Here is a 15,932-nt window from a genome sequence, read left to right as displayed (position 1 = left end):
GTACCGCTTGCCGCGGGAGGCAGGGCGCACCAGCTTCTGCACGCCACCTTGCCTAGGCCCATGTGCTCCTCCTCTGAGCAAGAGCGTGCCTGACAGCACAAGCCTGTCCCAGGACCCTCCTCCCGGAAGGAGCTGTAGAGGGTGCTCGGCGCACCTTCCCACCCCCCACAGTGCGGTGGGTGTGTGACCTTCACAAGGCAGCAACCTGCCACGCCCCCCTTGCCCACCAGCATCCACTGCTGACCTTCTGCCAAGACCTCAGTTTGAGGGTCTCCAGCGGCTAGAAACAAACCCCCTGGGAGGCACCCAATTCCGTCCTGCTCTCCCAACCCCGTCCATGCTCTCCCGCCGCCTTCACAGGGGAGAGAGTGAAGCAGCATCTGCGCGCGGAGCACACAATACCCTGGCTGCTCAACCTCCTCTCCTCTCTCTGGAAACAAAGAGACTCCCAACTTCTCCCTCCAGCTGGGGCTGGTGCCCTCCCAGTCCAAGGCACTGCTGTCCTGACCATCTGTCACTCTGCCACTGGCCCCTGCTGACCCATCTCCAGCCCCAGGGTGGCCACACCTGCAGGTCCAGGCTTATCACTTTCGCTCCTCAACAGCCTCCAGGAAGTTGCCCACAGCCTCTCAAGCAAAGCCACTAATTCCCCACAGATCCTTGAGGGGTACCTGGACCCTCCTCGCCTGGTCCCCCATTTCCAAGTGGCCCTGTGCCGAGGGGCCCCCAGACTTCAACTCCAGGCTGGAAGCTGGCCGGCACGGGGGTGAACACGGATCCAGCCACGTGTCCCCCTCCCTGCCTTGATGGCCAGGTCTCAGCCCCTCCAGCCAGCCCCCTGGGGCGAAGACACCACCTCCCGTGACAGGGGGGCCTGGGTTACCATAGGTGCAGTTACAGCAGAAGCGAATGATGAGGAGAATTTCCATGGCAGCCTCCGTCCCCGCGGCAGGAGCGTGCGGCCATCGCTCCCGGCTCCCCAGATCCCATCAGCAGCCCGGCCACCCAGCCACCTTCCCGGCTGCCTGCCGCTGCACAGCCTCCAGAATCCAGCAGCCGCTTCTGAGTGCTCCTCTAGCAAGGGGGCGGGGGGCGGGGAGGGCGGCGCGTGGAGGGGGAGGAGGAGGAGGAGGGAGCGAGCCGCCTGCTGGCATCCTGAGGAGGAGCACGTTTGTAGCTGGCCAGCTGCCTGGGGACAGAGGCTGGCTTCCTCGCATGCACGCGCTCACACACTCGCACGTGCGCGTGCACACACGCAAGCAGGGCCCCGGAGTCCACAAAGCCAGACAAAGGAAGGTGACTGCAATCCAACCCGTTGCCCAAAGTACCTTCCATTGTGACTGACGTGTGGCTGTCCTTGGAGTCCTTGGGACCTTTCACTTTGAGTTCCTGCCAAACAGAGGAGAGGAATCACTACCTGGCCCGTCCCCTGGGCCTCCCCACGCCCCATCGTGCACACAGCAGGAAGCGGGGCTTAAACCCAGAATGTACAGAGAAGAGAGACAAAGACCAGGCTGGGGCCTCCTTCTGCCTCTCGGCCTCCAGGGTCCCCAGGCCACACCCATCATCTCCTGGAGCCTCGTGGGGTCCAGTGGCTGGTATAGGCAGGAAGGAGGGGCTCCCAGTACCAGAGAGGACTGTGATCAGGGTGCCCCTCAAACCCATCCCTGGCCACTCTTGGGGCTTCCAGAGGATGAATGCTGCAAGAGTGGACCCACCCGCAAGCCCCCGGCAGCAGCCACTACTTAGAGGTCTGCACACACCAGCCCAGGGCACACAGGGTTTTAGGGGAGAAGCCCCAGGGCACCAGCTGGTCCTGGGGCACAAGCAGCCCTTGAAATAAGAATTGAGGGGTCCAACACACCTGCATGGGGCAGGGCAGCGTGGAGCAGGGAGCCACGTTCTACCTGCTCCATATGGAGAGAGACCCAGCCAGCCGCCAGCTCCACCTGCACACCCCACCCACCGCACCTGGGCTGAGCACCCGAGAGGAAACTACAAGGAAGGAAGAGGCCAGGGCCCTCCTGGACGCCATGCCAAGGGACAGGGAGTGAGTGCTGGAAACAGACCCCAGGGACGGCTTATCAGATCCTAACCTCTTTTATCTGCCTTTAGAGACAGAGGCTCCAGTGCAAGCCCTGGCCAATGGACCACTGTGACCTGCAACTGGAGCTGTAACACAACCCCACTTGGAGGGCTGAGTGCTCCAAGGGGGCTGTCAGCAGGGAGGCAGGATGAGGTGAGGCCAAGGTCAGGTACCAGGTGAGGTTGCCTGCTGTGCCTGGAAGGAAACACCCAGGCGGCAGGAGCCCCACATTCCCTACTCCTGCCTCAAGCTCTTTCTAGACAGAGAAAATCCCCAGGGACTGAGCCTGGGGCATGGGGGGCGGGGAAGGGGGGTTACTCAGCTTCTCAAGGCTGTGTCCCTGGCTGGTGTCTGGGTTCCCAGCTTTAGGGAGCTTTTTTCCCCCATGTCCCCCTCCAGTGCAGCCAGAGGGATGAAATCACTCTGCCGCAGAGCAGAAGGGCCTAATTGCAGTAATTAAGTGGCAGCACCAGTAGGAAGTGACTGTGTCCGCACATGAATCAGGGTGAGAAGCCACTGGCAGGTGGCCACGGGCCTCGCTCTGCCCTTGGGACCGACCGGCTTTGCCAGGGGCTTGGGGATGGGTGCAGGCGTTTCTGCCCACCACAGAGAACAAGCAGTCAACACAGGCTCAGAGGAGAACCCCTGCTCTCTGGACCACACATGACCTGGGCACCCCAGCAGCCTTGGCAGGGCCACTCTGAACACAGACTGGGGAAGACAATTTGTCCCCAGGGAGGGCTGGGAGCCTGAGAGGGACACCCTTTCTCCAGCCTCCTTACTCCACGTAGAGGGACCGTCCCACCGCTCACTCCACTCCGTCCTCCCGGGCTGACGGTGACTCACTGGATCCCTGAGCTTGGGAGAGGAAATGGAGCCCAGCCCTTCTCTCTCGGCCCCCAGCAGATGTGTCTGAACGTGGAGGGGAAGTGTTAGCAAGGCCAGTGTGGCCGCAGAGCCATGTCCCTGTTCTTCCAATCCGGCTTTTACTAGTAATCGAGCTGACATTTTCATCTCTGTCTGCCCGACTCCTGGGCTGCCTCTGGGCAGATTCCAAACTTGGGTCTGACCCCTAACCCCAGGAGTTTCATGAAGACTACCCTGCATCTCACCAACTTTCTGGCATTGGAGCTGAGGGGGAAAGCAAAGGATTGAGAGGGGCCTGGAAGGCAGGACGTCCAAAACCACAGAAGGTTCCCCTTCCCTGGAACCACAAGTTCTCCTGCCCTGAGCTTGGTGCCGGGTTCTGTGACTGTGCAGCCAGAGACTTAGGGGTGTCACTGAGATCTTTTTGGCTAAAGGGTTGAGCTGGGCTCCTGGAGGATCCTAGAACTCCTTCCTGCAATGTCCCAGACAGCAGGGCCAACGGCAGGCAGTGAAGCATCTTTGCCCTGCAGAGAAGGATAGTGGGAAGGCTTGGCATGTTTCCAGCCAGAGGGTCTGGGGCTTCTTCTGCACATAAGGGCTCCCTGTCCTCTCTCTTCGGGATTGTGAGGATCTTAAAAGACCACCCGGTCCGGACTGCCTCAGGTCTCCTGATTCCTGGGGAAGCTGGTTAACATACAGTTCCCTTGTGGCCAGTGGGTTAAGGATCTGGTGTCATGAACGCTGCAGCAGCCCGGGTCACTGCTGTGGCATGGGTTTGATCCCTGGCCCAGGAACTTCTACACGCTGCAGGCATGGCCAAAAAACCTCCCCCCCCCCGCAAAAAAAAACACCACACGCCAACCCTTCTGAATTAAAGCTCCAAGGACAGTACCTGGGGATCTGCATTCTTTTTTGGTTTTGGTTTTTGGTTTTCAGGGCCACACCCGTGGCATACGGAAGTTCCCAGGCTGGTGGGCGAGTGGGAGCTGTAACTGCCAGCCTATGCCACAGCCACAGCGACATAGGATCTGAGCCTCGACTGGGGGACCTACACCAGAGCTCACAGCAACGCTGGATCCTTAACCCACTGAGCAGGGCCAGGGATTGAACCTGAGTCCTCATGGATACTAGTCGGGTTCGTTACCACTGAGCCATGATGGGAACTTTAAGATCTTCCTTTTATACAGTGCCCCTGGTGGTTCTTGTCAAGCAAGCTTGGGATGAGCTAGAAAAACCCAGACACCTTGTTCTACAGAAGAGGAAGTAAGTCCAAGAGAAGGGAAGCGACTTGCTTAAGGTCACTACAGGGTGGGAGAACGCTGCCTTTTTTCTTTTCTTTTTTGCCCCCCTGTTTTAACACAGAATAATAAAATCACATACAAATCGATATTCTTCTATCAAGAGGAAAAATGTCAAGTGCAAGAAAGCCAATGTCAGGCTAGGTGTTACCCATCAGGGGAGCTGTTTTCCTCACTGGCAAGCAAGGGGGAAGAGCTCCAAAGGCTGGAAGGCTCTGAGCAACCCCCAAAACCCCATGTCGTCAGGGTGGCTGTGCAGGGAACAGCCCACCTCAGAGATCTTCTGGAATTGGTTGTTGGACTGGCTGCACTTCTCAGCTGTCTCCAGAGCGACTTTATAGTTATCCACAAATGCTTTGTACACACCAAGCTGGCTGGCCTGCAAGGAGAAGAGAGGGGAGAGAGAGAGGAGGGCAGGAGTGGGATGGGAAAAGAGGATTAATGAATGGATGAAAGCATAACCAGAGCACCTGGAGCTCCCTTAGCACTCAGAATCTTTAACTCAGTCCAAATGGCTAGCTGGGAGCAAAGGGAAAAGGCAGAATGAACATACTACAGCATCCCTTTGAACTTGACAGTTTCCATGGAAACTGGCTCAGCCAATAAGGTTAACAAGGGGGTATTGGGGGTTGGGGGAGTAGGGCAGGGCCTTTGTTGGCATGCAAAAACTCAGCTCATCTCAGCTTTTGGCTTTATTTAGCATCATCAAAGTGTCGCACAGTTTGAAGCCCTTAATGCCTCACTCGTCTTTCATATCCTGGAATTAACTGAAGCAGGGAGACAGGGAGCGGGATGGGCACATGTGGCCTGCTCAGTACCCCTCGCTGAGTGCGGGGCACAGCATTTAAAGATGCAGTCCCCACTTCCCTTGGCCTCTTGGCCCCTGTCCCTGCTTCCTCAGCCTCCAAGGAACCATACTGCACATTCCCATGTCCCTCCGAACCTAATACAAAGCTTTCCATGGTTCAGGACCACAGAGAAGCCCCGCCTCCTCGGGGAGTCAGAGCAGATACCAACTGCAAAAGGGGAAACCAAGGCTCATTAATTCAATTCTTCAAATATTTATGGAAAGTGTTCTCTGTGCTGTGCATGTGCATTTCCTCTTAAAGGAGCAAAGGGTGGAAATGCAAATTAAATGAGGTACTATTTGATACCCATCCATCTGGTCAAAATTTAAAAGTCTAATGATATTAAGGGTTGGAAAGAATGTAGGGAAATAGGAACTTTTACAGACGGCTTGTGGGGATGTAAATTAGTACAATTATTTGGCGAGTAATTTGTCAATAACGAAGTTGAAAATATGCACAGCTCAGCATACTACTTCTACATACAAACCCCAGAGCTGTGCTGTCCAATACAGGAGCCACGGGCTACACGGGGATACTGAGCATCTCAGATGCGGCTTGTCCAAGCTGAGATGTGCTGTGAGTGTAAAACACACACTGGACTTCAGAGGCTCAATATGCAGAAGAGAAGGTAAATTAGCTGATTAATTAAAATCTTGATTACACTTTGAAATGATAATATCTTGCACCTACTGGGCTAAACAAAATATATTCTTAGCATTAATATCACTTGCTTATTTTTTACTCAAACAATGTGGCCACTTGATTTTTTTTTTTTTTTGTCTTTTTAGGGCTGCACCTGCAGCATATGGAAGTTCCTAGGCTGGGGTCAAATTGGAGGTGCAGCTGCGTGCCACAGCCACAGCCACAGCAATGTGGGATCTGAGCCGCCTCTGTGACCTACATCACAGATCACGGAAACGCCAGATCTCTAACCCACTGATTGAGGCCAGGGATCGAACCTGCAACCTCATGGTTCCTAGTCAGATTCGCTTCTACTTTGCCATGATGGGAACTCCTCAAAGTCACAGGTTTAACCTGTGGCAGAGCCGGGATTCACACCTAGCTATGACTTGGCTAGAGAAGCTATAGGCATCTCTGCTACACGGTTGCCCCTCAGGACAGAAGCCTCGGGCCCTTGATGTCTATTCAATGCGCTTCCAAGTTCTCCCTGGCCCCTTGATCCCTCAAGGGCAGGGTGCGCTCATTCGCCTATTCACTCACTCAACTCACTCATTCATTCAAATTGAAGAAAATACAGTCTGTTCTCCCAGGGCGTCTCTGCATCCTCAGGGACACTAGTTAGGTTCGTTAACTACTGAGCCACAACGGGAACTCCCCCACCAGAAAAAAATTATCTATGTGGCTTGCACTGTATTTGTACTGGAAAGCACTGCTCTAGAGAAACTTGCATATTTGTGTTCACAAGGAAATTGCACAAGCATATTTACCCTCCTCGTTCTCTTGTGAAAAGAATGGAAACAAATAGGGAAACATATACACACACTGCAGTTAAAATGAATGAACTAGATCTTTGTGCAGCAGCACTGACAAGTTTCAAAATGAATGATGGTTAAATTGCAAAATTTGTAAGATAGGATATATATACACACTTATATGCACTTTAAATGTACATTCGGTGCCATAAAAAGATACAGATCTGTGGCAAAAACACAAACTGCAGCCTAGAGGCTACACACCAAATTCATGCCAGCATCTGCGTAGAGGTTGAGTGGAAGGGCAAGGGGAAAGGCAGAGATTGGCTCCTCATCTGCAATGCCTTTTTTTTTTGTCTTTTTTGCCATTTCTTGAGCCGCTCCCACGGCATATGGAGGTTCCCAGGCTAGGGGTCAAATTGGAGCTGTAGCCACCAGCCTACGCCAGAGCCACAGCAACGCGGGATCCGAGCCACGTCTGCAACCTACACCGCAGCTCACAGCAACACCGGATCACTAACCCACTGAGCAAGGGCAGGGATTGAACCCACAACCTCATGGTTCCTAGTCGGATTCGTTAACCACTGCGCCACAACAGGAACTTCCTGCAATGCTTTATTTTCTTGATTAAAAAGTCTTCCTGGAGTTCCTGTTGTGGCTTAGTGGTTAATGAATCTGACTAGCATCCAGGAGGACGCAGGTTCAATCCCTGGCCTTGCTCAGTGGGTTAAGGATCTGGCATTGCTGTGAGCTGTGGTGCAGGTCGCAGACAAGGCTTGGATCCTGCATTGCTGTGGCTGTGGTATAGGCTGGCAGCTACAGCTCCAATTTGATCCCTAGCCTGGGAACTTCCATACGCTTAGGGTGAGGCCCTAAAAAGCAGAAGAAAAAAAACAAAAAACAGTCTTTCTGTATATCTTCAGGGCTTAGTATCTGTTAATTCTGGAGGTGAGTGCACAGTTGTTTGCTACATTATTCTCTAGATTTTCCGGTTAATATTTTTTTCGATGCAGTAGCAAGGGGGTTCAGTTGCTACTACAGGGCTTCTACCCACAAAGGTGCCAGAGGAAGTGGGCTGCCCTGGAGCCCCGCCCTGGACCACTGTGCTTTCTGCAGAATCTGTGTGCTCTTCAAGGACCCAAAGAGGTGGGTCCGGGGGCGGGCGGGGGGGTGGGGGGGATGGCCTGGAGCCACCCAGGCAAGAGACAGAGCTGAAGGGAGCTGGCAGGTGGGGCCGAGGAAAGCTAGACAGAAAGTCAGAACTGGGACGTTTGCAAAGAAGCCAGGGCCAGAGCCATGGGTCCAATTTTTTTTTTTTTTTTTTTTTTTGCTTTTTATGGTTGCACTTGTGGCATATGGAGGTTCCCAGGACAGGGGTCAAATCGGAGCTGTAGCCGCCGGCCTACACCACAGCCACAATGGCAGATCCGAGCCATGTCTGTGACCTACAGCCACAGTAATGCAGGATCCTTAACCCACTTAGTGAGACCAGGGATTGAACCTGCAACCTCATGGTTACTAGTCAGATTTGTTTCTGCTGGGCCACGACGGGAACTCCTTTTTTTTTGCTTTTTATGGTCGCACTTGTGGCATATGGAAGTTCTCAGGCTAGGGGTCAAAATGGAGCTATAGAGGCTGGCCTATGCCACAGCCACAGAAACGCCAGATCTGAGCCGAGTCTGCGACCTACACCACAGCTTATGGCAACGCCGGATCCATAACCCACTGAGCCAGGACAGGGATAGAACCCATATCCTCATGGATACTAGTGAGCCACAATGTGAACTCTCAAACTTTTCAGAAAGGAAAATCCCAGGTGGGAAGGGCGGGAAGGGATGGAGTTTGATTCCTCTTCCGGGGGCGAACTGGCCCCCTGGTGTCCCGGGCTACGGGGCCTGTGCTAGACAGCTGTCTCCTAAACCAAAGTGAAAACGGCTGCTATTCTTCTAGGTACACGCTCTCCTTGTTCCCTGTCCCAAGAAAAGGCTAAAGGCTGATTGCCCAGGGTGGGGTGCTTCCCTGCCACCCCATCGCCCAAGGAGTAGCCAGGAATGAGCCAGAAGCAGGAACCTCCTGGGCAGAAGGCCCGGGTGCAGGGGTCACCAGCCATCCCAGGCACTGCCCTCTCCATGGAGCAGCCTTGTCTGCAGGGCCCAAGGCCTGGCCTGCCAGGGCTGCTAACGAGGAAGCGGAGGTTGCCTAGAAACAGCAGCTTGGCACTGGGGTGATCTCATAAAACAAATAACAGAGATGCTAATTCCCTTCTCTCAGTAATGGATAATCAAATACCCGGAGACCAGCTGAAAATAAACTGCCTCCAGATGCTTGGCCTGCCCTGGCCTCCTCCCAGGCCTGTAGCTCCGGGGGCTTCAGATAGCAGTTCATGATGCTGGGGGAGGGCTGGGGAAAGGCAAGTTCACGACCAAGCCAGTGGGGCTCAGACCAGAAGGGGGGACCCTGGTGAGAGCAGGGTCTGAAGGACAAAGATAAACTGGGACCGCCTTGCCACTCTGCTGCGGGCTACTCGCCCTCCTAACCACCTGCCCCCTCCCGCCAAGCTCTGCTCTCATCTGCCCTCCTGAGGGCGAAGGAGAGGCTGCTCCCTGCAAGCCAATCGGGTCAGGCCTCTGGGACCAGGTGTCCAGCATCCTGAACTGGGGCCACCACTCTGGGGCTGCCAGAGCCAGAAGTGTGGGGGGTTCCCATGCAACACCACCTCGTCCTAATAATAATAATAGCAGTAATAACAGTAATAACGGTAAGGATAATGGCTATTAAGCATTTACTAATTTACTGTATTTCAGGTCCTATTCCAAGCACTTTTCAGATATTAACTCACTTAGTCCTCAAAACCATCAGTGAGGTAAATTCTATAATTACCCTTGGTTTTACACAAGAAGAAGCTGAGTCAGGAGAGGTTGGGTAAGCTGCCCAAAGTCACAGGTTTTGGTTTTGGTTTTTTTTCAGGGCTGCCGCCAGGCAATATAAAAACTCCCAGGCTAGGGGTCAAATTGGAGCTACAGCTGCCGACCTACACCACAGCCACAGCAATGCAGGATCCGAGCCATGTCTGTGATTTACACCATAGTTCATGGCAACACTGGATCTTTAATCCACTGAGCGAGGCCAGGGATCGAACTCGCAACCTCATGGTTCCTAGTCAGATTCATTTCTACTTCCTCAAAGTCACAGGTCTAACCTGTGGCAGAGCTGGGATTCACACCCAGCTATGACCTGGCTGGAGAAGCTGTGGGCACCTCTGCTACACGGGTGCCCCTCAGGACAGAAGACTCTAGCCCTTGATGTCTATTCAATGCGCTTCCAAGTTCTCCCTGGCCCCAGGGGTCAAGGGCAGGGCACACTCATTCGCCTATTCATTCACTGGCTCACTCACCCACCAACCCACTCATTCGTTCAAATTGAAGAAAATACAGTCTTTTCTCCCAGAGCTTATGGTTTTGGGGAGACAGGCAGTTTGGTGTATATGGAGGGAGTAAGCACAGGGGCTGCATTCCAGGGGCTGCGGAAGGCTTCTCTGTTTCTAAACTGAACACTGACAAGACAAGCCAATCAAGATGGAGCAGGACATTTCAGGCAGCTAGACCCTCAGGTACAGAGAGGCCAAGAAGGCCTGCAGTGAAAATTGAGACCAGAAAGTTCAGGGTTGGGGGCCTAGACAGTGGAGGAGGCAGTAGCCAGAGGCCAGGGGTAGCCAGAGGCCAGCATGCAAAGGGTTTCCTAAGCCACTCCTTGGAGCTTGGTTTATATCCGATGGGCAAGGGGGAGCCCCTGAAGGGATGTGAGCAGGAGAGAAGCGAAGCCCAGTCAGGAGTCAGGTCTCCTGCTGCTCCGTAGAGGTGGAAACCACCTGAGAGGCCAGCCTGGAGGCAGCAGCCACTTATGAGGCCAGAGCAGGGATCCAGGTGAGGGCGCCAGAGCGGGTGGAGAGAAGGAGGCTATGAGCTTTAAAGACGTGGACTCCATGGGATGCAGGGAGGCAGAAAAGCGGGGTGGGAGGGAGGTGCCAAGGATGAGTCCCAGGGAGTCATGGATGGATGGCAGATGGGGTGTGGCCACAGTCACTGACACAGAGGCAGGAAAAAGAGCAAAGAGCTTCAAAGCTCTTTGAAGATGCTGAGCTTGTGGCCCAGGAATATCCAAGCAAGAGTTCTCTCCAGGGAAAGAAGAGTAGGGGGCTGGTAATGCAAACTGGTACAGCTGCTGTGGGAAACAGCATGGAGGGTCTTCAGAAAACTAAATATAGAACCACCATATGACCCAGCAATCCCACTCCCGGGCACATATCCTGACAAAACATTCATTCAAAAAGATACCTGCACCCCTCTGTTCACAGAAGCACTACTCACAACAGCCAAGGCATGGAAACAACCTAAATGTCCATCGACAGATGAATGGATTAAGAAGATGGGGCACATATACACAAAGGAATACTACGCTGCCATAAACAGGACAAAATAATGCTATGTGTAGCAACATGGATGCAACTAGAGATTCTCATGCTAAGTAAGTCAGAAAAAGAAAGGCACATACCATATGATATCACTTATATATGGAATCTCAAATATGGCAAAAATGATCCTATCTACAAAACAGATAGATTATGGCCATGGAGAACAGACTTGTGGTTGCCGGGGGGCAGGGAGGGGGGAGGGAGGTGGGAGAAAGTGGGATGGATGGGGAGTTTGGGGTTTGTGGATGCAAACTGTTACATGTGGAAGGGAAGGGCAATGGGGTCCCGCTGTACAGCACAGGGAACCGTGTATGACTGGGTCAGTCACTTTGCTGTACAAAAGAAGTTGAAGAAACACTGTATCAACTACACTTTCATAAAAAAAAAAGACGACTACAACGAGTAGGAGCCTGTCCATTCAGTGGGTCTCACCACTGTAGGTGAGGAAAAGTGGAGCCACTGCCCCCTGCCCCCACCACTCACACCCGGAGGTTAAGGCTAGTGACTCCTGGGCTGGCAGGAGTTATGGGGGGAGTGCTGGGTGAGGGCCCTGTAGGTCTGACCAGGGGTCCTTGGGGGACCTGGCCAGAGACAGACAAGGTGCTGAAGGACAGGGTGTCACAGAAGCGCGGGAGCTAGCTCATCCGGTGAGCTTTTCTGCACGTTAATTCCACCTCCTTCCTTCTCCCTCCCTGCAATGGTGGGGGGGAGGGGTCTGGGCTCCTGGTGCTTTCTGTCCAGGGTCCTCAGCAGAGGACTGCTGGCTGACACAGTCTCCCACCCAACTGACTGTATCACGTCATAGGCGGCACAGAGGTGCAGCAAGTACCTGAGGCCGCAGGTGAGCAGTCCCTTCCATCCACCTGGCACTGCCCCTCTGTCAGTTGAGGGATGGGGGCTCTGAAGCCCATCAGGGAAGCCTTTGGTCCAGCTCTGGCAACCCCTTGCTGAGAAATGATGCCCTAGGAGGGGCACCTACGCACACAGGGTGTCTCCAGTGGCCCTAGGAGCACTCGGGCTTCACCAGGGGAGGCCAGGAGTTGAGGCACCAGGCCCAGGTTTCCCATAAGGCAGAGCCCAGAGGGCTGGGGCTGACTGGTCCTCTCCCAACACCAGCAGCTCCACTGAGGCCCCAGATGAGGACCCTCCATCCAGGAGAGACTCACCAGCTTCTGGAAGAGGTGGCCCATGGTGACCTGGCTGTCCCACTGCTGCACCTTGGGGCAGAGGTTGTCATAGAACTCCTTGTGGATCTCGTAGATGTCCTGGATCTTATAGAAGATGGTCTCGATCTGTTGGATGGTGAGCACGGGCTGGGAGGTGGTGGCTGTGGCCTTCAGGGGTTTCATGGGCTGGGAGAGAGGAGGAAGAAAGAGCAGAGGTGAGAGGCGAGTAAACCCAAGGGTCAGCAGATTCAGGGCCCGGATGAGGCCTTCCCGCTGCCCCAACAAGGCCACCAAGGGCAGCACCTGACGAGTGGTTGGAATCAAGCAGCTGCTGTCACAGGCCCCAACAAACCACACACTACTGCAAGAAGAGGGAGCCTGATGGCCAGGGGCTGGTTCAGTGGTCCAGTTGGGCCCACGGGGTGGTTTCAGAACAGATTTATCCCACCCCGTGTCCCCCGAGGGGCCCCTGGCTCTCGGCCTGCACTGGGTTTGCCTGATGGTTTAACAGGATCCAGAGTTTTCTTCCAAAATGGCCTGATGCTCTGAGTCATAAACTCCCTTGTCCCGCTTCAGGGGAGGAAGAAGGGTTGGCTGGGAACTCAACCCCTCAGCTGTTCCCTTTCAAGAAACAGAATATGATTCTAGGACTTGGGGGTAGAATTTCTAAGGGATCCAAACCAGCCTCAGCTGCACTGATATTTTAAGTTCCCATCATTTATTCCAGAGAGGGTGAGCAGGAGGCACACACGCACTGTGCAAACCTCCTATGCCTGTGGCAGACATTGCTAAGCGATCACAAGGATCTTTCTCACTGAGCCTGGTTGGAGCCTCAGACTCTTTCTCAATGGCAAGGTTGACCAGCAAGATGAAACCTATCTATCATCTCTTGTCCTCACTAAGATGCTCCAACGCCTGCAGCTGGAGAGGGTGAGGTGACAGAAACTCAGTACCATCCCCAACACCTGCTGGGAGCTGAAGCCATCTCCTTAAAGCCCAGCATTAAAGGACAATGAGACCTGTGTCTTCAGTGTGATTTCTCTATTTTCTAAATCACCTCCAATGAGTAAATATTCATTTTATAATCAAGGGAAAAGAGCTATTAAAACTCACAGTCAAGGAGTTCCCATTGTAGCTCAGTGGGTTAAGGACTCGAGTTGTCTCTGTGAGGATGCATGTTCAATCCCTGACCTTGCTCAGAGGATTAAGGATCTGGCGTTGCTGCAAGCTGCATTGTAGTGCATGGATGCAACCCAGATCTGCTGTTGCTGTGGCCACGGCAAAGACCACAGATGCAGTTCTGACTGGACCCCTAGCCCAGGAACTTGTGTATTGCTGCAGGTGCAGCCATAAAAAGGAAAAATTCATTGCTGAAACAAACAAAAAAATGACACCGCCATGGCTGACCTTCCTAAAGCCCCAAAGATGCCCAGATTGTGCTCCAAAGGCCCTCAGGGGAGAGTCTGGAAACCTGCCCCATAGAGAAGTCACGGGGGGCAGGGGAGTATTTTCCTGGGCGAGAGAAGCCTGAGTCAGACACGGTTGGTGTTCTTCATCTACTGTGTAGGAAAGAGGCCTGTGACTTAGTCTGGGTCATTTTGGAGACCCAGGAGCAGAAGAGAGTAGGGACAGGTATGGGCTCACTGGAGCTGTTTCCCCATGTCTCGGGGGTTTAGATAGTGAGTCTTCTGACAAGCGAAGCATCCTAGCAGAGAACGGGCGACTCAGTGCTGGGCTACAGCGAACACCTGCACCGAGGGAGACCCAAGTTAATGCCGGATCCTTCTGAGATAACCACCAGCTGGAGCTGGCTGCAACAGCTGAATCGCCCAGCCAAGCTTCGCTCTAGCCTCCCGTTGCCTCACTCTCACTGTGGCAGAGCCCATGCCCATCCACAAGGAAGGCCCCTCTACTCAAAAGCCCAGACAACACTCTGAGTTCTGGCTCCCTCATCCTCCCAGCTCTAGAAAGTCAGATGTGGGAACTGCCTGGTGGCTTGGCAATGAACAATCCAGCGTTGTCACTGCTGTGGTGCAGGTTCGGTCCCTGGCTGGGGAACTTTTGCACGCCATGGTCGTGGCCAAAAAAAATGAAAATAAAAAGTTCCGATGCAATGATGAAGGCAGGGAAAAAGCAGAAACTCTCCTTCTGACCTTCTTGGTGCTGGAATCAGTGAGGCCTTAATGTCCAGCCCTTTGCTTGGGAAGCAGGATGGGATTCCACCTGGTGCAGGCCAGGCAGTGTGGGCCAGAGTCCCAATTCTGCCACTTCATAGCTGTGGGCAAATCACTTAGCATCTCTGGGCCTCAGCAGCGTTATTTGTAAATCTGGGACAACATTACCTTCCTAAGAACACTGATGGGAAGATCAAAAACCATAATTTATATAAAATATTGAATATGTACCTGGCACACAGAAGGCAATCGATACATGTTAGCTGCTACTATTATTACTATTCACCCCACAAATAATGGACCGAGTGCCTAACTCGAGGCCAGAGCGGGGGCGGGTGGGAGGTATTCAGGGATTCACTGATCACTGCCCCTGTGGAGCCGTGCGTCTGGGAGGGGAGCCAGACAGAACACCAGGAAACAATCACACACATGATGGCACAAAAGTGCAATGAAGGAAATAAGACGGGGTCGTCCTGCTGAAGGACAGCTTCTCCAAGAAGGGGACACTGACCTGAAATGGGAGCATGGGACAAAGGGGACAGTATTCCTGGTCCCAAGGCGGGCATGGCTGGGGGAGGGAGAGGAGGAGCCTGAAGGAAGCCTGTGCCGCGGGCAGAGGGCTGGAGGGGTGAGCAGAGCCAGATCGCACAGGGGAAGGAATGCGGCTGAGAAGCCCATGCAGTGACCCGGCTTTCCCTGAGGGACTGAAGCAGGGGAATGCCGGGGTCTAATTTTCTCTTCAGGAGATTATTTTTATGACTCATGCTCCTTGTTCTGGAGAATGCTATAATCTATTTGGGTAACTGGACCAACACAAACGAAACAATTTAGTGGACAAAGCAAGATAGAGCTATTACTCAACGTGGACCGTAAATATCAACCAACTGGTCCCAAGGTCGTGCTGGTGCAGCCTGGAGAGAGTGGCACAGAGGAGGGGATGGGAGAGGGAAGATCTGAGCAGGTGGAGGGGCGGGGACTGGGTGAGCCTGCCAGCGGCGGGACAGAGAGGAAACCAGTGTCCTCGCAACCCTGGGTGGGCCCCTCACTGGCCTCACGGCTCCCAGCACTCCGGGGAGGACACACAGCCGGCCCCCAGCATGGGCTAGTTTATCCTTTTCACCTTGATCTCTCCAGGTCCAGGGGAGGGTCCAAGTGGCCACAGAGGCCCTGTCCCTGCCAGGGTACAACCCCTCCCCCACCGGGGGGGGGAATTAAAGGTGGAGGCGGCCGGGGGTGTGTGTGTCAGGATTTCTCAGAAGCTGCTGGGAAAGCACTCAAACCCACGCACAGACAGGACACCACTGCTCTGCTTCCTCCTCAGCTCCCACCGGCTGCAAAAGGGGAAGCTGCGCTCGCCAGGGGCCGGTCACATGGACAGGGCCTGTGCTCCAGGCATCACACAGTTCTCAGGACAAGGTTGGGGGCCTTTGGAGGAAGGGAAAGTGCCGGGTGCATGCCCTTGGCTGGCCTGAGACCCTTGAAGGCAGTTATTTTTATCTGGTGAGGTCCCACATATAGGCCTGGGAGCCCACACAGAGCTCCAATCCACTCTTCCGACAAAGCGCGGACACACCCGTCTGCCCTTCCTC

At 54.0% G+C, this 15,932-nt stretch overlaps 1 protein-coding gene across 4 annotated transcripts in view; it reads right to left on the bottom strand.

Annotated features, from left to right (window-relative positions):
* The window catches only part of ABR (ABR activator of RhoGEF and GTPase), a 183,658-nt gene that overhangs the window by 54,246 nt on the left and 113,480 nt on the right, over window positions 1–15,932 (bottom strand). For all 4 annotated transcript variants that reach the window (XR_007131702.1, XM_047757212.1, XM_047757213.1 and 1 more), the window contains 3 exons: window positions 12,170–12,355; window positions 4,523–4,630; window positions 1,329–1,389 (listed from right to left, as the gene is read on the bottom strand). Coding sequence is in view for 3 of the 4 variants with exons in the window: in XM_047757212.1 (XP_047613168.1) it covers window positions 1,329–1,389; window positions 4,523–4,630; window positions 12,170–12,355 (355 nt within the window). In the remaining variant the exon portion in view is untranslated. The remainder of the gene's footprint in view (window positions 1–1,328; window positions 1,390–4,522; window positions 4,631–12,169; window positions 12,356–15,932) is intronic.

Source organism: Phacochoerus africanus, chromosome 14 (genome assembly GCF_016906955.1).
Source record: "Phacochoerus africanus isolate WHEZ1 chromosome 14, ROS_Pafr_v1, whole genome shotgun sequence".
Classification (NCBI taxonomy): domain Eukaryota; kingdom Metazoa; phylum Chordata; class Mammalia; order Artiodactyla; family Suidae; genus Phacochoerus; species Phacochoerus africanus.
The sequence above is the reverse complement of the archived record's forward strand: the minus strand, read 5'-3'. Positions and strand labels throughout refer to the sequence as shown.